The sequence below is a fragment of the Tachypleus tridentatus genome, chromosome 1, assembly GCF_004210375.1.
Source record: "Tachypleus tridentatus isolate NWPU-2018 chromosome 1, ASM421037v1, whole genome shotgun sequence".
NCBI lineage: Eukaryota > Metazoa > Arthropoda > Merostomata > Xiphosura > Limulidae > Tachypleus > Tachypleus tridentatus.
The window spans coordinates 16,933,936-16,958,542 of NC_134825.1; the positions used below are offsets into that span (position 1 = coordinate 16,933,936).

Below are 24,607 nucleotides of genomic sequence, written 5' to 3' on the forward strand. Positions count from 1 at the left end.
TTACTAATACTAACCATATCAGAGTTTTTATCACACCACATTCTTAAATGCATTGCTGATATTTATCATATCATAGTTTTCATCAAACCACAGTGTTTAATGTTTTACAGATACTAACCAATTCATAATTTGTATCACACCTAAATGTTTAATACGTTATTGATACTAACCATATCAAAGTTTTTATCACATCATAGTATTTAATACTCTACTGATACTAACAATATTATATATTGTAACACACCACAGTGTTAAATACTTTACTTTTACGAACCATATTATACTTTTTACCACACCACACTGTTTAATACTTTACTGATACTAACCATGTCATAGCTTTTATCACACAACAGTGTTAAAAACTTTACTCGTACTAACCATATAATAGCTTGTATCACACCACAATGTTTAATACTTTACTGATACTAACCATATCACAGAGTGTATTACACTAATAGCTTAATGCTATATTGATACTAACCATATCACAGATTGTATCACACTAATAGTTTAATACTTTACAGATACTAACCCTACAATATCGTAAAATCTCACCCAAGGGAAAAATTCTTTAGTGATACAAACCATATCATAGTTTATATTACACCACAGTGTTTGATACTTTACTGATACTAACCATATCATAGTTTGTATCTCATCCAAGGGAAACATTCTTTACTGATACTAACCATATCATAGTTTATATTACACCACAGTGTTTGATACTTTACTGATACTAACCATATCATAGTTTGTATCTCACCCAAGGGAAACATTCTTTACTGATACTAACCATATCATAGTTTATATTACACCACAGTGTTTGATACTTTACTGATACTAGCCATATCATAGTTTGTATCACACCCCAGTGTTTAATACATTGCTATATTAACCATATCAGTCCGGCATAGCCAGGTGGATAAAGCTCTCGCCTTGTAATCCAAGAGTCGTGAGTTTGAATCCGTGTCAAACCAAACATGCTCACCCTTTCAGCCTTGGGGGCGTTATAATGTTACAGCTAATCCCACTTTTTATTGTTAAAAGAGTAGCTCAACAGTTGGCGATTGGTGGTAATGACTAGCTGCTTTCCCTCTCGTCTTACACTGCTCAGTTAGGGACGGCTAACGCAGATGGCTCTCCTGTAGCTTTGCGCGAAATTCAAACCAAACCAAATGAAACTAACCCTATCATAATGTTTAATACTTTACTGATACTAATCTTATCATCATTTGAGCCACACTGTAGTGTTTAATACGTATCTGATACTAGCCGATGAAATTCATATTCTATTTAATAATATACCATAAATATTTTGTGTTTAATTCTAAAAACAATGTAGAAATCTGTTTTTGAATAATCTGTTAACCAGTGTGTCGATCTAGTTTGTAATAGATATAATAAATACACCTTTAAGCTTTCGACAGCTTTCACCTGCTTTGTGTAATCACGTAGTGTTGTGGTGGATAGGAATTTTACTGTTGACGTTTTTACGTTACGTATTATTTGATTGAGTAATCTCATAATATATCATAATTTTCTGTAAATTTCTCTTGAAGTAAAGCGTTTCATATAAGAATCAGCCCATCAGTGAATAAAACATCACTCGCCAATAATTCAGTGATAAGTACCAAATCATGGAGAAAAGAAAGGAGTGGTATATAAGGGTACTGAAGTTCATAACCCTGTACTCTGGGGTTCGAAGTTAATTTGTCAGCTTAAAAACAAGAAACAATTATTTGTCGAGGAACACAAGAGGAATCAGCTATCATAATAAAAAGTTACGTATTGGTTGGATTATCTGTGGCTTTCAGGACTGCTGATAAGTCGGAACAATCGATAGTCCAGGTTTTGTAGCAAAGTCGAAAATCTACGAAATACGTGGAGCACATGGGGTATCAGACTTGGGATAAGAGCCCTAATTATGTTTAGCAACAACAGGTAATCACAACAGAGATTGCTACATAAAAACAAAGTGTACGTGATACTTTTAATAGCTGTATAGAAAGGTTAGCTGTTGAAGTAACAATCCCAACACAGGTCTACGAATCTAAACTTTTATAAAATTTGTTCTGGTTTTAATAACAGGGTTTCCATAATTCAGCTGCACAGATTTCGAAAGTAATATTCATTTTTTTTTCTATCACCTAATAATTTTTTAGAAATTGAGAAGAAAAAAGAAAATTTTTACTCAGATCAAATTATCGTTTCGTTTACTACAATTAATATTTTTTTCATTATTATGTTTAGGTTCTATAATGACCGATAAGACCCTCACGTTGCGATCGGTCTAGAGAAATATATAGCCAGTGATGTTTAACATTTTAAAAATAACAAAATGTGACCTGATTTTAATGAAAATGATTCACTTATGTAAATGTACATAAAATGTTTTCTAAACAATATTTACATGATGGAAGAAACCGATATTTTCAGATTCAGCGTTCAGGAATTATGGTACAACATGTAAACATTTAAGACAATAAAACCATCTCAGGCCTGCTTAATTCAAATGCATCTGTTTCTTTTATTTCATTTCTTTACTAATGTTTGTTGATAAAATTGAAAATTACGGGTTCTCCCTGCTAGAAAAGAATTTCTGGTTCACCTGTAATATTATCCCTTCATTACACAATGTACAGCCCACTGAGAGCACTCAGAATAAACGTACACTTTATATACTGCTGGGTCGACTGTCTGAGTATTTATTATTATGATTTCCCTACCTAGGGGAATACCAAGCGCCACTACTGAGGCAGGACTTTTAGTATATTAGACATAAGATTGTTTTTCATCAGTAACAGTAAATGTTTGGTTTATTTTTAAAAACAAAAAACGTTCATTCTGGGTTCATTACAGTGAATATAAGTTTTGTGTTTAACACAGAAAACATGTGAATTTTTATTCAGTAATATAAATGTTCGTTTTGGGTTAAACACGGTTAATTTATGTTTTGTGTTAAATAAGTAAAGAGTTGGTTTATGCTCAAGACACTAAAGGTGTGATTTGTGTTCCTTACAGTAAAGGTCTCGGTTTATCATCATTAATGTTGCATAGATGAGATTTACCGGTTTACTTAATGTAAAGGATAGACATATAAAGAACGTTACTTTAAAATGTTCCAGTAACGATATGTTGGTTTAGTGGTTACTTAGTACTAGTAACGATGTACAGGTATTGTGATTAGGTCCAGTAATGATGTGCAGGTATGGTGGTTAGTACTAGCAATGATATGCTGGTGTGGTGGTACTTTATTATAGTAATGATGTGCAGGTATGGTGGTTAGTACTAGCAATGATGTGCTGGTGTGGTGGTACTTTATTATAGTAATGATGTACAGGTATGGTGGTTAGTACTAGAAACGATGTACAGGTATTGTGATTAGGTCCAGTAATGATGTACAGGTATGGTGGTTAGTACTAGTAATGATGTGCTGGTGTGGTGGTACTTTATTATAGTAATGATGTACAGGTATGGTGGTTAGTACTAGTAACGATGTACAGGTATTGTGATTAGGTCCAGTAATGATGTGCAGGTATTGTGGCTAGTACTAATAACGATGTACAGGTATTGTGATTAGGTCCAGTAATGATGTGCAGGTATGGTGGTTAGTACTAGTAATGATGTGCTGGTGTGGTGGTACTTTATTATAGTAATGATGTACAGGTATGGTGGTTAGTACTAGAAACGATGTACAGGTATTGTGATTAGGTCCAGTAATGATGTACAGGTATGGTGGTTAGTACTAGTAATGATGTGCTGGTGTGGTGGTACTTTATTATAGTAATGATGTACAGGTATGGTGGTTAGTACTAGTAACGATGTACAGGTATTGTGATTAGGTCCAGTAATGATGTGCAGGTATTGTGGCTAGTACTAATAACGATGTACAGGTATTGTGATTAGGTCCAGTAATGATGTGCAGGTATGGTGGTTAGTACTAGTAATGATGTGCTGGTGTGGTGGTACTTTATTATAGTAATGATGTACAGGTATGGTGATTAGTACTAGTAACGATGTACAGGTATTATGATTAGGTCCAGTAATGATGTACAGGTATGGTGGTTAGTACTAGTAATGATGTGCTGGTGTGGTGGTACTTTATTATAGTAATGATGTACAGGTATGGTGATTAGTACTAGTAACGATGTACAGGTATTATGATTAGGTCCAGTAATGATGTACAGGTGTGGTGGTTAGAACTAGTAACGATGTACAGGTATGGTGGTTAGTACTAGTAATGATGTACAGGTATTATGATTAGGTCCAGTAATGATGTACAGGTATGGTGGTTAGTACTAGTAATGATGTGCTGGTGTGGTGGTACTTTATTATAGTAATGATGTACAGGTATGGTGGTTAGTACTAGAAACGATGTACAGCTTTGTGATTAGGTCCAGTAATGACGTGCAAGTATGGTGGTTAGTACTAGTAATGATGTGCTGGTGTGGTGGTTAGTACTACTAACGATGTGCTGGTGTGGTGGTTAGTACTGGTAATGGTGTGCTGGTATGGTGGTTAGTACTAGTAATGATGTGCTGGTGTGGTGGTTAGTACTAGTAACGATGTGCTGGTGTGGTTGTTAGTACTGGTAATGATGTGCTGGTGTGGTGGTTACTTAATTATAGTAATAATGTATTGGTATGATGGTTAAATCTAGTAATGATGTACAGGTATGGCGGTTAGTACTAGTAATGATGTGATGGTGTGGTGGTACTTTATTATGGTAATGAGGTACTGGTGTGGTGGTTACTTAATTATAGTAATGATGTATTGGTGTAATGGTTAATTCTAGTAATGATGTACAGGTATGGTGGTTAGTACTAGTAACGATGTACAGGTATGGTGGTTAGTACTAGTAACGATGTGCTGGTGTGGTGGTATTTTATTATAGTAATGATGTGAAGGTATGGTGGTTAGTATTAGTAATGATGTGCTGGTGTGGTGGTATTTTATTATAATAATGATGTGCAGGTATGGTGGTTAGTACTGGTAATGATGTGCTGGTGTGGTGGTTACTTAATTATAGTAATAACGTATTGGTATGATGGTTAAATCTAGTAATGATGTACAGGTATGGTGGTTAGTACTAGTAATGATGCGCTGGTGTGGTGGTACTTTATTATGGTAATGAGGTACTGGTGTGGTGGTTACTTAATTATAGTAATGATGTATTGGTGTAATGGTTAATTCTAGTAATGATGTACAGGTATGGTGGTTAGTTCTAGTAACAATGTACAGATATTGTGATTAGGTGAAGTAATGATGTGCAGGTATGGTGGTTAGTATTAGTAATGATGTGCTGGTATGGTGGTTAGTACTAGTAACGATGTGCTGGTATGGTGGTTAGTACTGGTAATGATGTGCTGGTGTGGTGGTATTGTATTATAGTAATGAGGTACTGGTGTGGTGGTTACTTAATTATAGTAATGATGTATTGATGTAATGGTTAATTCTAGTAATGATATACAGGTGTGGTGGTTAGTACTAGTAACGATGTACAGGTATTGTGATTAGGTCCAGTAATGATGTGCAGGTATTGTGGCTAGTACTAATAACGATGTACAGGTATTGTGATTAGGTCCAGTAATGATGTGCAGGTATGGTGGTTAGTACTAGTAATGATGTGCTGGTGTGGTGGTACTTTATTATAGTAATGATGTACAGGTATGGTGATTAGTACTAGTAACGATGTACAGGTATTATGATTAGGTCCAGTAATGATGTACAGGTATGGTGGTTAGTACTAGTAATGATGTGCTGGTGTGGTGGTACTTTATTATAGTAATGATGTACAGGTATGGTGATTAGTACTAGTAACGATGTACAGGTATTATGATTAGGTCCAGTAATGATGTACAGGTGTGGTGGTTAGAACTAGTAACGATGTACAGGTATGGTGGTTAGTACTAGTAATGATGTACAGGTATTATGATTAGGTCCAGTAATGATGTACAGGTATGGTGGTTAGTACTAGTAATGATGTGCTGGTGTGGTGGTACTTTATTATAGTAATGATGTACAGGTATGGTGGTTAGTACTAGAAACGATGTACAGCTTTGTGATTAGGTCCAGTAATGACGTGCAAGTATGGTGGTTAGTACTAGTAATGATGTGCTGGTGTGGTGGTTAGTACTACTAACGATGTGCTGGTGTGGTGGTTAGTACTGGTAATGGTGTGCTGGTATGGTGGTTAGTACTAGTAACGATGTGCTGGTGTGGTGGTTAGTACTAGTAACGATGTGCTGGTGTGGTTGTTAGTACTAGGTAATGATGTGCTGGTGTGGTGGTTAGTTAATTATAGTAATAATGTATTGGTATGATGGTTAAATCTAGTAATGATGTACAGGTATGGCGGTTAGTACTAGTAATGATGTGATGGTGTGGTGGTACTTTATTATGGTAATGAGGTACTGGTGTGGTGGTTACTTAATTATAGTAATGATGTATTGGTGTAATGGTTAATTCTAGTAATGATGTACAGGTATGGTGGTTAGTACTAGTAACGATGTACAGGTATGGTGGTTAGCACCAGTAACGATGTGCTGGTGTGGTGGTATTTTATTATAGTAATGATGTGAAGGTATGGTGGTTAGTACTAGTAATGATGTGCTGGTGTGGTGGCATTTTATTATAACAATGATGTGCAGGTATGGTGGTTAGTACTGGTAATGATGTGCTGGTGTGGTGGTTACTTAATTATAGTAATAACGTATTGGTATGATGGTTAAATCTAGTAATGATGTACAGGTATGGTGGTTAGTACTAGTAATGATGCGCTGGTGTGGTGGTACTTTATTATGGTAATGAGGTACTGGTGTGGTGGTTACTTAATTATAGTAATGATGTATTGGTGTAATGGTTAATTCTAGTAATGATGTACAGGTATGGTGGTTAGTTCTAGTAACAATGTACAGATATTGTGATTAGGTGAAGTAATGATGTGCAGGTATGGTGGTTAGTATTAGTAATGATGTGCTGGTATGGTGGTTAGTACTAGTAACGATGTGCTGGTATGGTGGTTAGTACTGGTAATGATGTGCTGGTGTGGTGGTATTGTATTATAGTAATGAGGTACTGGTGTGGTGGTTACTTAATTATAGTAATGATGTATTGATGTAATGGTTAATTCTAGTAATGATATACAGGTGTGGTGGTTAGTACTAGTAACGATGTACAGGTATTGTGATTAGGTTCAGTAATGATGTACAGGTATTGTGATTAGGTCCAGTAATGATGTGCAGGTATTGTGGTTAGTACTAGTAATGATGTGCTGGTGTGGTGGTTAGTACTAGTAACGATGTGCTGGTGTGGTGGTTAGTACTGGTAATGATGTGCTGGTGTGGTGGTTACTTAATTATAGTAATAATGTATTGGTATGATGGTTAAATCTAGTAATGATGTACAGGTTTGGTGGTTAGTACTAGTAACGATGTACAGGTATTGTGATTAGGTCCAGTAACGATCTGCAGGTATGGTGGTTAGTACTAGTAATGATGCGCTAGTGTGGTGGTACTTTATTATAGTATAGATGTACAGGTATGGTGGTTAGTACTAGTAACGATGTACAGGTATTGTGATTAGGTTCAGTAATAATGTATAGGTATGGTGGTTGTTACTAGTAACGATGTACAGGTATTGTGATTAAGTCTAGTGACGATGTGCAGGTATGGTGGTTAGTACTAGTAATGATGTGCTGGTATTTTATTATAGTAATGATGTACAGGTATGGTGGTTAGTACTAGTAATGATGTACAGGTATGGTGGTTCGTACTAGTAATGATGTGCTGGTATTTTATTATAGTAATGATGTACTGGTGTGGTGGTTACTTAATTATAGTAATGATGTATTGGTGTAATGGTTAATTCTAGTAATGATGTACAGGTATGGTGGTTAGTACTAGTAACGTTGTTACTATGGATCATTTACGTAAAAAAAAACAAAAAACACAACGCATTGTCATTCCAGTAGGCGTAACAAACGAACTGGTCTCCAGTCTGACTTGGATAGTTTGTTAAACTGTATAGTTACTGAAAAAATAGTTTTGTCAAAAATGTTTCGCTATAATTAAACATTTCGATGCATACTTGTTTTAATGTAATAATCACAATATCTTACCTTTAAAACCAGGAAATCCATGTTGTAAAAACCGTTGCTGATGTGTACAAGGACAATATCTGTTATTTTAGTCGAGTTGATGTCTAATCAATTTTCATCACTGGTAGATAAAGGAATATAAAATAACTAATCCGTTGTCTAAACGTTGTATCTACAACTCTATATGAGGAACTAACTTATCTCTCAGACTGCTATCTCGGCAGCAAGAAATCCGTTGTCTAAACGTTGTATCTACAACTCTATATGAGGAACTAATCTCTCAGACTGTTATCTCGGCAGCAAGAAATCCGTTGTCTAAACGTTGTATCTACAACTCTTTATGAGGAACTAATCTCTCAGACTGTTATCTCAGCAGCGAGAAATTTGTTGTCTCAGTATAAACTACTTTACATGATATCCGTTCTTTTAAAATCAACAGCATTATTTATATACCTTTATTTAATGTTAAGTTAAATAACTGTGAACACATAACTAAAATAACGACCTTTTTTAACATTATGTAAGATTAAAATCGTTATTCATCTCGAAACAACAGGAGTTTTAGACTTGTTGTCTAGACTTAACCCTTGACACGATGAAGATGTTTTTAATGGATAGTTCTTCCCGTAACCTCTTCTTGACTCCACTCCAGCAGTGTTCCAAGAGTCCGAGTCACTAGAACATTTGACGAAGGCTTTCTGTTCAAAAACTGTGATACAGTGTGAAATGTATACACATTATGAATCGCTTGCTTGATACGTCAAGCGACCACTGTCTAACTAACCTTGTAACATAAACGTGCTTATCGACTGGCTTTCTGCATTAAGCCTCAAGGTTATTTAGGAAATGTTCATCACATGAGAGCAGATTGTCTTGCTACATTAAGAATAACATGTGTATTTCACACTTACATTCTACGGTGTTCACCAAACAGTAAACATTTGGTTATAATGAAACTGGCATTTACTTAAGCACGTTAAATCTCTACTGAATATAACTTGCAAACTGAATCTCTGCTGTCAACGACTTGTAATGCACACTGAACATTTTTGTAAATTGTCAATGAATAACGCACGCTAAATCCCTTGTGAAAGTTTGTCAAATAAGATAGGATGGAAGGCGGCTAGTAAATACCAACCAGTGAGTTATATCTACTAATCCTTCTAATGTTAGATAAAACAGAAGGCAGCTAGTGAATACCTACTAATGAGGTATATCTACTAATGCTCCTAATGTTAGATAAAACGGAAGGCAGCTAGTAAATACCAACCAGTGAGTTATATCTACTAATCCTTCTAATGTTAGATAAAACAGAAGGCAGCTAGTGAATACCTACTAATGAGGTATATCTACTAATGCTCCTAATGTTAGATAAAACGGAAGGCAGCTAGTGAATACCTACTAATGAGGTATATCTACTAATGCTCCTAATGTTAGATAAAACGGAAGGCAGCTAGTGAATACCTACTAATGAGGTATATCTACTAATGCTCCTCATGTTAGATAAAACGGAAGGCAGCTAGTGAATACCTACTAATGAGGTATATCTACTAATGCTCCTAATGTTAGATAAAACGGAAGGCAGCTAGTGAATACCTACTAATGAGGTATATCTACTAATGCTCCCAATGTTAGATAAAACGGAAGGCAGCTAGTGAATACCTACTAATGAGTTATATCTACTAATGCTTCTAATGTTAGAAAGACGGAAGGAAGCTAGTGAATACCCACTAATGAGGTATATCTACTAATGCTCCCAATGTTAGATAAAACGGAAGGCAGCTAGTGAATACCTACTAATGAGTTATATCTGCTAACCCTCCTAATGTTAGATAAAACGGGAGGCAGCTAGTGAATACCTACTAATGAGGTATATCTACTAATGCTCCTAATGTTAGATAAAACGGAATGCAGAAATTCAAGAGCAACTCTTGGTTCCCTCTATTCGAATAGTGAGGTTTTTGTTATGGTAGAAACATGACGCGAATATAGAATTTCCTTTGGCGTACTAAACATGTTTCCAAAACCAAGTTTTTACGTGTTGTTTTGTTTCATTTTCACTAAACATGTTTCCAAAACCAAGTTTTTATGCGTTGTTTTGTTTCATTTTCACTAAACATGTTTCCAAAACCGAGTTTTTATGTGTTGTTTTGTTTCATTTTCACTAAACATGTTTCCAAAACCGAGTTTTTATGCGTTATTTTGTTTCATTTTCACTAAACATGTTTCCAAAACCGAGTTTTTATGTGTTGTTTTGTTTCATTTTCACTAAACATGTTTCCAAAACCGAGTTTTTATGCGTTATTTTGTTTCATTTTCACTAAACATGTTTCCAAAACCAAGTTTTTATGCGTTATTTTGTTTCATTTTCACTAAACATGTTTCCAAAACCGAGTTTTTATGTGTTGTTTTGTTTCATTTTCACATAGAATCACTAATTTTATTCCATAACCTTTTGTGTCTATCAGAAGTTAAACACAAAGCTACACCACTTGTTATCTTTGCTTTTTTTCACCACATGTATCGAAATCTGTTTGTTACCAGTAAACCATTGTTGACCTTACGATAGAAAACAAACTTCACCATATTTCAAAAAGCTATTATTTATAACTTTCGTTCTCTGCAGTGTACCTTTGCCCATTTAGGATATATTTAGATTTATGGTTTGCAAGGTAGACATGAGTGAATAATAATAAAAACAGTTCTTCTCTCAATCCATCATCTCGAGTGAGAAGTATAAAAAATCCTCGCTAGAATCAAAGATAGACTCATAAATCTCTGATATTGTCAAAAAGTACAGCAGTTTACTGGCGCATGACAAGCATTAATGATGAAATAATGTAGAGCACTCCAAGAAAAACCACTTTTAAAGTACATTTCAGTAGAGAGATGAATTATGGCTCTTACCTTAAATGTTCGCTTTCTTTTCAATTATTTCGTATAAATACAAAGTTAAAATTAATGTTTCACAAACTTTATAGATATGGTTGACCAACTGAAGCGACTAGTGAATTAAACTTATGGTCATTGTTTATAAGGTTGTTTTTCTTTAACAGACGACGCCTCCTCGCGTGTGGAATATTAAACAAATATTTTCTGATCGACATTCTTTTGGAAGACGTTTATTTAAGACCTTTAGTACAAAGTTACGAAAAACATTATTCGCGCATGAGTAAATCATCAGCACGCACCGCCACCTTTTCTCTGGTTGAATAATAGGATATGACCAATCATCAGCACGCACCGCCACCTTTTCTCTGGTTGAATAATAGGATATGACCAATCATCAGCACGCACCGCCACCTTTTCTCTGGTTGAATAATAGGATATGACCGTTACACTTACATCGCACGTACGGCCTCAAAGAGCACATCACATTTGTATTATAAATGAACAGAAACACGAAACCTTTGGATTACCAAAGGACAGCTTTAGGTATACAACAGTCCACATGTGTTAGATGATGTGGTAAATGACATTTTTAGGATTACATTAGTTCCTTTTGTTCAAAGTTTCGATGAAAGAACAGCTTTAAGTGAGTAGCAGTTCCCTCGTATTCAGTGTTTTGATAAAGGGACAACTTTAGGTAATCAACAGTTACCTTGTGCTCAATATTTTCAGTAAAAGAACATTTTTTTTTGGTATAAACCATGATCCTTGAGTTCAATATTTTAATAAAGGTACACATTACTTTACATCTGTTCAGTGTTTTGGTAAAAGGATAGCTTTAAAAAACAGCAGTTCCTCTGGGTTCGCCCGGCATGGCCAAGCGTGTCAAGGCGTGCGACTCATAATCTGAGGGTCGCGGGTTCGCATCCCGGTCGCGCCAAACATGCTCGCCCTTTCAGCCGTGGGGACGTTATAATGTGACGGTCAATCCCACTATTCGTTGGTAAAAGAGTAGCCCAAGAGTTGGCGGTGGGTGGTGATGACTAGCTGCCTTCCCTCTAGTCTTACACTGCTAAATTAGGGACGGCTAGCACAGATAGCCCTCCAGTAGCTTTGTGTGAAATTCAAAAACAAAACAAACAATCCTCTGGGTTCAGTGCTTTGATTAAACGACAGCTTTATGTGTACAGTAGTTCCCTTTTGTTCAATGTTTTGGTAAAATCATAGATTTAGGTATACATCAGTTACTCTGTGTTCAATGTTTTTGAAATAGGACATTTCGTGTTCAATGTTTTTGAAATAGGACATTTCATGTTCATTTTTTTTTTGGCGGAAGAAAAGCTTTAGGTATACATCAAGTCTTTTGAGTTCAATGTTTTAGTAAAAGAACAGCTTTATGTATACAGCACTTCCGTTGTGTTTAATGCTTTGGTAAAAGGACAGATTTTAGGTGTACAGCAGTTCCATTTTCTTTCAATGTTTTGGTAAAATCACAGCCTTAGGCATACAGCAGTTCCCTTGTGTTTAATGTTTTAGTAAAAGTACAGCTTTAGGTGTACAGCAGTTCTCTTGTTTTTTAGTAAAATGATAGATTTAGATATACAACAGGACACTTATTTTCAGTATTTTTCATTGTTTTAGTAAAAGGACGTTTTTTTTAGGTATAGAACAATTCTCTTGTTTTTCAAGGTTTGCATAAAAGGACAGCTTTAGGTGTAAAACAGTTCTCCTGTGTTTGAAGTTTTGGTAAAAGGAAAGTTCTCTGTGTACATCAGTTCCCATGAGTTCAGGGTTTTGGTAACAGAACAGCTTTCGGTATACAGCAGCTCCCTTGTGTTCAATGTTTTAATAAAAGAAAAGCTTTAGATGTTTACCAGTTCCTTGTGCTCATTGTTTTGGTAAAAGGACATATTTAGGTGTACAGCTGCTATCTCGTGTTTACTGTTTGGTAATAAAACAGTTTGAGTATACAGCAGTTCCTTTGCGTTCAGTGTTGTGGCAAAAGAACGTCTTTAGGTAGACATCAGTTCCTAGTGTTCGGTGTTTTGGTAAAAGTACAACTTTAGGTGTACAACAATTCATTTATGTTGTTTACTGTTTTGGTAAAAGGACAGCTTTAGGAGTACATCATTTCACTTATGTTCAGTATTTTGGCAAAAGAACGACTTTACGTGTTCAGCATTATCCTTGTATTCAATGTTTAGGAAAGTGACAGCTTTAGGTATGCAACAGTTCCATTGTCTTCAGTGTTTTGTTAAAAGTACAGCTCTAGGTGTACAGCAGTTCTTTTGTGTTTAATCTTTTGGTCAAAGGACAGCTTTAGGTGTACATCAGTCTCTCTGTGTTTAATGTTTGAATAAGAGAACAGTGTTATGTGTACAGCAGTTCCTTTGTGTTTAATGTTTTAATAAGAGGACAGTGTTATGTGTACAGCAGTTCCTTTGTGTTTAGTGTTTTGGTGCAAGGACAACTTTAGGTATAAAGTAGTTCCACTGTATTCAATGTTTTCTTGAAAAGACAGCTTCGGGTTACAAAAGTTCCCTGTGCTCAGTGTTTTGGTAAAAGGACAGCTTTAGGTATAAAACGTTTACTTTGTGTTGAATATTTTAGTAAATGAATAGCTTTAGGTTTACAGCAGTTCCTTTGTGTTCAGTGTTTTGGTCCAAGGACAACTTTAGGTATAAAGTAGTTCCACTGTGTTCAATATTTTGGTAATTGGACAGTTTTAGGTACAAAATTGTTTCATTGCTTAATGTTTTTTTTTTTTAATAGAACAGCTTTAGGTGACAAAAATTCCCTTATGTTCAATGTTTTGGAAAAATCAGAACTTAAGGTATTCCACACTTTTCTTATGTTCATTGTTTAGGTGATGGGACAGTTTTTAGGTGTACAGCTGTTCCATTATGTTCATTGTTTTAGTAAAGGAACAGCTTTAGGTGTTCAGCAGTTCCCTTTTTTTCATTGTTTGTTCCTTTCTTTGAATACTTTTAGAAACTTTGTACTTTAAGTAACTGACTTTGATAACTCATAGGTAATTTTTGAGAGTTATAGTTTCCATATCATGCGTTATGGTGATATTTTAGTCAGAAACCTATCCTGAAAGGTTTTAATTCTCTAGATAGGTATGATGTTTTAAAATACATAAACCATATTATTCATTTTTATTACCGTTATTAAGTGCAGATCTAAGCCAAGTCAGTCATCAACCACACACCATGTCGCATAACATTTTCAACTTTAGGATTAAACATACGTGAAAATCCTACGACGACTAAGCGTTCGTACTGGGGATGTATAAAGCTTACACACTAGGTTTGATCCCTACAGTGGAAGCAACATTGTGAAAGAACTAACTGTCCACACATTTTGTGTTCAATGTCACCTGTGTTTGATCTCATTTTCTTGTAGTACTGTGCTAAGCCTTGTTTCTTTTCATTTACTGTTAAAAAAAATTAGAAGTCGTTACGATTATTTCAGTAATAAGTGCAAATATTGCTATAAGGATTATTGAACCACGTTTTAAACTATTTCAAGAGTTAGCACCAACTAATTATAAGAAACTCATTCATTGCGGAAGGAAAAACGAAAAACAAAAAACCATCGTAAGTTTCTAGTTGTGCCAGTACAGCTACGCTGCCTGGTGAGGAATAATTTAAATAATTATGGTATGTATGGTTTTCGTACAGTAAAACTGAGATATAACGAACTGTTATTTCAGACAGATTCTTGACGAACCTACCAATCATTGTTATAACGTAAACATCTTTTTCAAGCTTATGACAGAATATGATTATTAGGCCTACATACTTGAGGAACCTACCAATTATTGTTATAACGTAAACATCTTTTTCAAGCTTATGACAAAATATTAGTATTAGGCCTACACACTTCATCCAGTCTCTTAGTGATTGAAGTCTGTATCCACTGGTTCATTTCTTGCTGACGACGAGTTTCCTTTAATTCAAAGTTTATTAAACCATCTCATATGGTGGCTATCAAAACAATTTATATAAACCGTTTATCAATTTGCACTCCTCTTCTAAGATAGCGAAGCATGATTATAATGAATAATGTTTCCCAAAATACATTAGAATCAGGCTTACTCTATTTTAACACTGAATTCTTTATTCAGTTTCTTTCAGTTTTTTCTCCAAGAAACGTAAAGTATGTAATAATATTTTAACCTCACAAAGTGTACCACACCTCCTGCCGACGACGCATAGGGGGGAAAATCGAGATTTCGAAATTACTAACGTTTATTTTTTAGTACGCGTGGAATACTCATGAGTTCGCTAAGCCTGCTTTCTGTTACGTTGCAATTTCTTGGCACGCAGTGAATTTCATAATATTAATATATATATATATATATATGGGGAATGTAAGAGAACTAAGGTTCAGTGAAAGAAATGATTGATATTTATGATTTCGCTTCCCTGCGTAAAATGCACGCACACATACACAAATTTCGATTTCATTCGTCTGACGTTCCAGTATTGTAGGAAAATGAGAATATAAAATAAAAAAATGATGCAATAGTTATATACGTAGAATTTCTTGATGACGAGAAACCTATTTGAAATAAAAATGTATCTCAGAACGGTTGGTATAGGTATTAACATTTTATTAATAAGGAGAGAACAACGTTTCGACTTTACTAGGTTATCTTCAGGTTAAGAAAGGGAGAGTTTGCAAGTGACCGTTGCCGGACACATGTTTTAGGGATGAAAGTATAAACGGATACGGGGATTGTAGGGGTCGTTGCAGTTAGATGTTAGGTTATTAATTGGTATAGGTATAAAAGTATTCCTTTATATTGGTTTAATTTTGATTTTAGCTGCTATATAAGTAGAGCTTCTTTGATTTTGCGTTTGTTTATATTTGTTTCCCTACTAAATATCTGGGTGTTTTGTATGGCTATTTTGTGTTTATTTAATTTGCAGTGTTCAAAAACGTGTGGAGGTTTTTTTTTTGTTATTTAAATCTAGTTTCCATTTTTCTGCTTGTTTCTCTAATATAGAAGTCGTGGAAGTTGTTGCATTGTATTATATAAATTATGTTGGTGTGGTGTTTGTCAGTGTAGTTTTTACATAGTATGGACTTTAGTTTTGTATCTGATTTTAGAATAAATGTGGTATTTAATGGAATGTTGTGTTTTGTTATAAGTTTTTTTTTTCCAAATGTTGGTTATTTTTCACTGATGTCGAGAACATATGGTATGTAGCAGTATAAGGTTTTGTAGTTTGTTGTACCTTGGGATTTATTGTTGTTGGTCTAGGTGTGTGTGTGTGTATTTTTTCCACGGTTTTTTGAGGAAATTTGTTGATGTTGATGAAGTGTTGTTTTATTTTGTTGATTTCATCGTTAATTTTATCAGGTAAACATAGTTTTGTGGTTGTGTTTATTTGGTTTCTTAATACGTTGAGTTTTTGTTTTGTTTCATATCCTGAGTCCCATGAAATGTATAATCCAGTATGGGTGATTTTTCTGTGGATTTCTGTTTCGAATTGTGTATCAATTCTAGTGATCTTGAGGTTAAGAAATGCTGTTTGTTTATGTGCATGTGAACTTAATGTTGGAGTGTATCGAGTTAACGTGATTGAAAAACAAAGTGTGTGATCTGTAGATGTGAATCCTGTAGTTATATCATCAACATATCTGTACCAGTATAGTGGTGGATGTAAGGCTGAGTTGATCGCTTGTGATTCAATCTGTGTCATAAAAATGTTGGCTAGAACTAGTGGCACGGGATTCCCCATACTTAGGTCATTTATATGTGGGTAGTTTGAGTTATTGAACATAAAGTTAGTTTTGGTGGCAGCGAATTCTATAAGGGTTGTTAATTGGTTACTGGGGATGTGTATCAATGGGTTGGAGTCTTGGATATAAAGTTCTAAAGCTATCTTGCGGGCATCAGTTGTTTGGACTTCTGTGAAGAGGGAGATTACATCAGAACTGACCATTAAGGCTTAATGATATAGTTGATTAAGAATATATTAAAAGTTAAAAGAGTCTTTGAAAAAGGATCCGGCTGATGTTACATATTTAGAAAATGCCCACGCTATTTATTTACAGAGGCTGTAGTTAAATGATTCATAGATCGACATTATTGGTCATAGTGGATAATCGGGTTTGTGAGGTATGGGTGCCGTATGGTTGTGGTGTGCGTGAGTCGTTCTTTCGTAGGTAAGAATAAATGTTTTCTGAGATTGTGTTGTTGTTTTCATCTGTAGTGGTATTTTGTTTAATTGGTTTTCATGTATTTTCGTTGGATTTGTGTTTAGTAGTTTACATTTGTTTGTATGTGACAAGATAAGATAAGATAAGATGTGTTCATTTGTTTTAAATGTATTTCTTTGTGTTCATTATAACAATAACATTGTCTTTATCTGCTTTTAGAATTTTGACGTTGTTGGCTTGTTTTAAGTTGCTTATAGAATTAATATCTTTTTGTGTGAGGTTGTGATTTAGTCTTCTTCTCTGTGAAATTATGTTGATAGTTTTGTGTGAAAATTCTTTTTGAAAATGTTTTTAAAATACTGTTTTGAGGTGTTTCTGGGAAATAGATGTTTTCAGTTCTACCCGGAAAGATAGGTTGTTGATTGTCGGTGGAATTGTTGTCGAAGTTGTCTTCTTTCTGGTGGTTGTTTTCCGTTGATTTGTTGGTGTTTTTAGTTTGTGTAGAGTGGATCACCAGTCTTCTAGCTAAGTCTTCCAAGCAGGCTTTTATTTCTATGTGTTACTGCGAAGTCGAGTCCTTAGTTGAGTACATGTATTTCTTCATTGCTTGATTTTCGGCCGGATCTGTTAATTACGAGGTTTGTTGGTGGTCCATCTTGATGGTGTCCTTTTGTTGTTGTCACATTAGTTTATCTTGTTTCTTGTTGTGACGGACCTTCTTTTCCTTGTCGTTCTCACTACTGAGTTGATTGACGTTGCGTTATATGAGTCCATAAATGTCTGGTTGAATGCATCAGGCCAGTTAATAGTCTTGATTCATTTTTTGTTTCTGCAGGTCATTTAGTTCTTTATATTTCGTGTTTAATATGACTTTTAGTAGTTTCTTTTTCTGTAAATTAGGGATAATGTTTGTACAGTAGTTAAAATTCTTCGATAGTATTTATCTTCACAAAATGAGTGATTATTTTCTCTTTATGCACTGTAGAATTTGTGCTTTTACATGTTGCATAATGTACAGTATATCGAAATAACACGGATATCAAAAATCCAGTTTTTAGCAATATAAGGCCACTGAGTGGTATTGAGACGTTAAGGGTAAATAAAATAAACATACAGTGTTACAAGGAAAAAAGGAGTTATAGGTTAGTAAAATACAACACATGAAGAGTTAGAGGTTATCAATGAGTTATAGGTTAGTAAAATACAACACATGAAGAGTTAGAAGTTATCAATGAGTTATAGGGTAGTAAAATACAAAACATGAAGAGTTAGAAGTTATCAAGGAGTTATATTGAATTTTTTCTATAGCTACTTCACTAAACGTAACACTTGATTTGTAGTGTTTATCTTGTTTAGAGTTACACTTGGTGTGTAGTGTTTATCTTGTTTAGAGTTACACTTGGTGTGTAGTGTTTATCTTGTTTAGAGTAACACTTGGTGTGTAGTGTTTATCTTGTTTAGAGTAACACTTGGTTGAAGTGTTTATCTTGTTTAGAGTAACACTTGGTGTGTAGTGTTTATCTTGTTTAGAGTAGCACTTGGTGTGAAGTGTTTATCTTGTTTAGAGTAACACTTGGTTGAAGTGTTTATCTTGTTTAGAGTAACACTTGGTGTGAAGTGTTTATCTTGTTTAGAGTAACACTTGATTTGTAGTGTTTATCTTGTTTAGAGTAACACTTGGTGTGAAGTGTTTATCTTATTTAGAGTAACACTTGGTGTGAAGTGTTTATCTTGTTTAGAGTAACACTTGGTGTGAAGTGTTTATCTTGTTTAGAGTAACACTTGATTTGTAGTGTTTATCTTGTTTAGAGTAACACTTGATTTGTAGTGTTTATCTTGTTTAGAGTAACACTTGGTGTGAAGTGTTTATCTTGTTTAGAGTAACACTTGGTGTGAAGTGTTTATCTTGTTTAGAGTAACACTTGATTTGTAGTGTTTTTTTCTAAAACTTTATTTCCAAGAAGTGATCGACTGAGTTTGTTTCTCTTTCTGCTTGTTGCGATAGTTGTCTTTCGAGAAACAGCTAATATACATTTGTCTGTGTTTAGTGGCTGTTTTCACTCAACACTTTTTTGCAAGTAGATATAACTACATTAAGATTATTAACACGAGTAACGTATAACACATGAACGACTTAACTTACCCATCTTATTCACCAGACTATTAGCCAGAACAGACAATTTACCGATCTTGTTCATCAGACTATTAACCATGTTTGGACATTCATTTTTCAAGTACTTTTTATGTTTCTTGTTAATATTTTGTTCTGTGTTAATGTAGATTTGATATGGTTACTGTACAACACATCACCACACATTAAAGAATACATTTAACGTGATATCATTTCAAACTTTTAACCCCACACATCTAACTCTATAACACAGCATTAGAGTGCATCACAACACTAATAAACACATGTAAGAATACGCCTCAGTGCTAACTACACATCTTTGGTATACTATTAATCCACAAAAAACAACTAAAATCAACCAAATACATTTACTAGTACACCACAACATTACCAAAGACAATTAATAGTACATCTGAGGGCCGCGGGTTCGAATCTCTGTCACACTACACGTGCTCTCTATTTCAACCGTAGGTCTGATATAATGTGTCGGTAAATCCCACTGTTCTTTGGTAAAAGAGTATTCCAAGAGTTAGCGGTGGGTGGTGATGACTAGCTGCCTTCCCTCTAGTCTTACAGTGCTAAATTAGGGATGGCTAGCGCAGATAGCCCTCGTGTAGCTTTGCGCGAAATTCAAAACAAATCAAACTATTATCTGTGATACAGTTGCTCATTCTTACGTAGTATGTAAAAGCTACATTTACGAATATTTTTGTTAAGAAATTAAACTGCTATATATAATATTTCAAAGACTAAGTAAACACTTTGAAATCTCTGAATTGTGACTTTATTAAGTGTATTGCCTTAAACTAAACTTGAACGTTTTTTTTTTTTGCTTTTTCCAATAATTTCAGATATTTTTAAAGAAACACTTATAACGAGATTAAACCTAGACAGTCTACACTTCATTGATGGTTCATTTATTGATAATTTAAGGTTATAGTGTCTCATGATATTCAACAAGAAAATTTATTTTTGAAAACCTATACTGTGTCCAAATTTTACCATGTTAGTGAATATTTAAATGTACAAAAATGTATTGTTTGTGTTCTGTTAAATACAAACCTAGAACACAGCGCTATAGCACTGAATTTTAGTGTTATAAGCACAACTAGAGAGAGTTATTTATAACATAATATTGTAGTTCTCTAAACATTTTGGTACCAGAACATATAATCAACCATAGCTGATAACCGTAATTTAAAACACTCTATGCCAAATGTTCTGTTCAATTCTAATATAAACTGGTTAGACATGTTACGAAACAAAGATGTTTAATAAATATCTTTCAACAAAACAAATTTAAATAGCACTACTGAAATCCCATACTTGTGTCACAACTTTGAAAGTTCCTATAACCAACATAACATTTTAACTTTTTTTCGGGATACTAGGAGCGCTCTACTTCAAAGTAGGAAATTTCCTTATTTCAAAAAAAGCCTCGATCGTTCCACTTGTGTTAGAACATATTATTATGGAACAATAACATTGAAACTATTCTAATGTCATATATCATCACAAAACGACACAAAACTTTGTATTTGTTGGAAATACATGAATGCTGACGACAACGTACAAAAACACCAAGACATCACGAAGTCTTGTATGAACTGATAATAACTGAATACCGCCAGCAAACAGAAACACCAATACGTCACAAAGTAACTGGTAACAACTGAATACTGTTATGTATTATAATTTATTTTGGACGAGTCTCCGATTTATTATGTTACGTATGTTAACGTATTACTATTTCAAATAACCGGACATGATCGTCTTAATTTGTCGAAACTGTTGCCAACACATATATAATTACACCACCAATCAAAATATAGTTTCTTTTTCGTGGGTGAATTTCATATAAGTTGGGCTACCTTGCTTGCGATAACCTCGAAACTTTTGGTGATAATAAGTCTCGTACACTTTGAGAATAGCTGCTTTAACCTTATCATGATTAATGTAATTTTCTAGAGAGAGACTGGCTTAATCTTATTATGTTTTACCAGTTAAAGCACTTTGTAATAATAACGACCATTCGTGGCAGGCTATTCCATGGCTTGGGCAAATTTCTCATAATGTTGGAAGTATTTATCAACTTCATTTTCATTAAATTATTTATTATAATGATTGATTTCAAAGTTGTCTTTTTGTCTTGGTCGATCGGAGTTGAGACTTATTTCCTTTTTTTTTCAGCCTGGTTTCCTTTTCGGCCTCGTTTATTTTCTCTTTTTCCGCTTCGATATGGGCTTGCTCGACCTTGAGGCGTTTAGTCTCTCTTTCAGCTCCAATACGGATTTCCTGTGTATGGGTTTCGATGCCTCTTGTTCAAGTTTGATTTGTTTGAGTTTTAATAGAATTTTTTACTTATCCTTTTCATCAACTCTGATTGGCTAGTGGATACACTAGACTATTCCTTTAATGATTCCTCAGACAACAAATCATCATCGACTAATAGTTCAATAATACGTTTTTTAGTGTGTGTGTTTTCTTATAGCAAAGCCGCATTGGGCTATCTGCTGAGTTATTTTTTTATCATTGATTTTTAGCTTCGAATTATCAGATTTCGGAAATTTCGAGAAGTTTACTTTTGCTATAATTTTTTATTGTTCGAGGGCGTGTGATTAAAAAAAACCCTTGATAATCAGAAATGGTCAAATCTTCTTGGCACTGATAAATAGAAATCGAATTAAGATTTGAATTTTATTTCGAATCCTGCCACTGACTCAAAACTCGGACACAACCCCAATTTATAATGTTACACATTATAATTTATTTCGGACGAGTCTCCAGTTTATTATGTTACGTACGTTAACGTATTATTATTTCAAACAAACGCAAATTTTAATTTTAATTTAGAAGTTAATTAAATGTCAATATGTATCAAACTTATGATTTACTTACTAACAAGATCGATACATAGAAATTTATTTTTAAACACAAGTATATTTTAATATACACACAAAGTATAATACACTTTATAACAGTGGTTACCAAACTGTACGACCCGGAATATTTCCCATTTTCGGGGGGAAACACAGCGCGAACTACTAGCTTGAGGTAGTTCACAGTTTTAACATTAGATCGCGCCACATTACTTTTGATGACGTTATCGAATTTTGAGATGTCTTTGTTTACTTGTACTTTCGGCTACGCCAGTAACTTCTCTAACGTTCTCGTTTCTTAGATTTTGTATATAATTACCTCTTGACTTTCCGGGTCCGTCGCTAATCGAAATAACTGAAGGATGTTGTAATAAAGTGTCTGCGAGGTCTAGCGAAGATCAGTGAATTATTTTGTTGATTTTTTGTCCTTGTGCATAAAAATAGAAGGATGTTTGAACATTAATGAGAAGTGTGGGAGTGAAGAAAAGGATGTCCAGTGGCAAAGTTGAGAAGAAACGAAAATATGGCGATAGTTATCTAGATTTTGGTTTTACTCCGGTAGATGTCAATCATGAAGAGTTTCCTCAGCGTGTATTATGTCTAAAAGATTTGGCTCTAGAGTACATGCTTCCAATTAAACTAAAACGCCACTTGGAGACCAACCATCTTAACATGGCTAGTAAATCCAGTGACTATTTTTACCAGAAAGTTAAAAGAATTGAAAGAACAAAAGGTACATTTTTGAAATAAGCATCAATACCAAGCAATGCTTTGCAAGCATCATACAAGGTGGCATGTAGAGTTGCAAAATGTAAAACAAACTCACCATCGCAGAAGAACTGATTGTACTGGCTGCAGTGAATAGGGCTAACATTATGATTGGTGAATCTGTGGGAAGACTGCTTTCAAAGATGCCTTTATCCAACAATACTATCAGTCGTAAAATCCAACACATGGTCGAAAACCTTAACGATCAGATCATTGAAAAAAAATGAAAGGGAAGGAATTCAGGTTACAGCCAGATGAAGCAATGGATGGTAACAAGAATGGTGACAAAGTTGTGGAAGACCTTCTCTTTTGTAAAAGTGTCACCACAGATGAAAAGGCTCAAAACTTGTTTGAGATCCTTGACACATTTATGTGTGAAAACAACTTAAACTGGACTAAGTGCTTTGGCGTCTGTACCGTTGTTGGACACTCTATGTCCGACTGTTATGGAGGATTATAGGCACTCATACGAAACAAGGTTCTTGATACACTGTGGACACACTGCATAATTCACAAGTAAGCCCTTGCGTGAAAGCACCCGAGTCCTCCGCTGAACCTAGTCCTGGAAAATGTGTTGAAAGTGGTAAATTTTATAAAACTCGACCACAAAAAGCGAGGTTTTTTAAAAAAATCTGTGTGAGGATATGGGATCTGAGAACACATCTTTGTTGTACTACTGTATGCATCTCGCGATGTGGGAATGTACTGTCCCGTGTGTTCGAATTACAACAGTAACTCTACTCTCCTCTCGAAGAAGAAGAATGTGTTAAACACACCTTGGATACTGATTTTTTTGTCAAACTTGGCACACTTGTGTGATCTCTTCGAAAAACTGAATGCGTTGAATCTCTCTCTACGGGTAAGCAACACGCATGTTCTGAAACTCGCAGAGAAAGTTTCAGCCTTCGGAGAAAAGTTGCTACTATGTAGAAACAAAATGAATGATGTTGGTAAAGACAGTTTGCCCCTGTTGCAGCAGTTTGTTACATTTAATAAAGCTGACTTTTGAGAAGCACCTAACACAACGCAGTGACTAGTTTGAAAATTACTTTCCAGAAGATATGGAGAAGTTTGCATGGATTCAAGACTCATTCAAGATTAAGGCCCCATCTTATTGAGCTGTCTTGTGACAAGACTTTAAAAACAAAATTTTGACAGCATGGAACTGAGTTCTGGATATCAGTGCTAAAGCTCAGCGAATCCTAATTTCCTTTGCGATGTCATATCTCTGCGAAGCTGGATTTCGGCAGTTGCTGTGATAAAAAGTAAGTATCGTGCGAAAACCAATGTGGAACAGGAAATGAGGGTGGTATTGTCCAATCAGATTCCAAGGTAAGCTGTGCAGCAACCAACAGGCGCACACATCCTATTAATACTTGTGGTTATTAAAAAATGAACTAAAATATCGTTTTAATTTCAATTTATGTGTATTATTCTTTCAAATGGCTACTAAATTGTTAGGACATAAATACTTATTAAGTTATTTGGACCTAACTACTTAATAAACAGAACTGCTAGGTTTGTTGTTGTTTTTTTTTGCCTAGGAGCGCCGCGAAATAAAAATTGCTGAGATACTAAGCGCGCCGTCAACCGAGAAAGTTTGGGATACGCTGCTTTATAATAACGTTTATAACTAATAATTATTACAAATGATAATTTATATAC

General features: G+C 34.7%; 1 protein-coding gene across 2 annotated transcripts in view; it reads right to left on the reverse strand.

The window, feature by feature from the left end:
• Nucleotides 1-24,607, reverse strand: part of LOC143243870 (PDZ domain-containing RING finger protein 4-like) — a 283,466-nt gene that overhangs the window by 252,504 nt on the left and 6,355 nt on the right. Inside the window, exon 1 of one of the 2 annotated variants that reach the window (XM_076487638.1) lies at nucleotides 8,120-8,838. The exons of the other annotated variant lie outside the window; for it this stretch is intronic. Coding sequence (XP_076343753.1) covers nucleotides 8,120-8,140 — 21 coding nt within the window. The 5' untranslated portion in view covers nucleotides 8,141-8,838. Of the gene's footprint in view, nucleotides 1-8,119; nucleotides 8,839-24,607 lie in introns of those variants that run through there. 2 annotated transcript variants of the gene reach the window in all.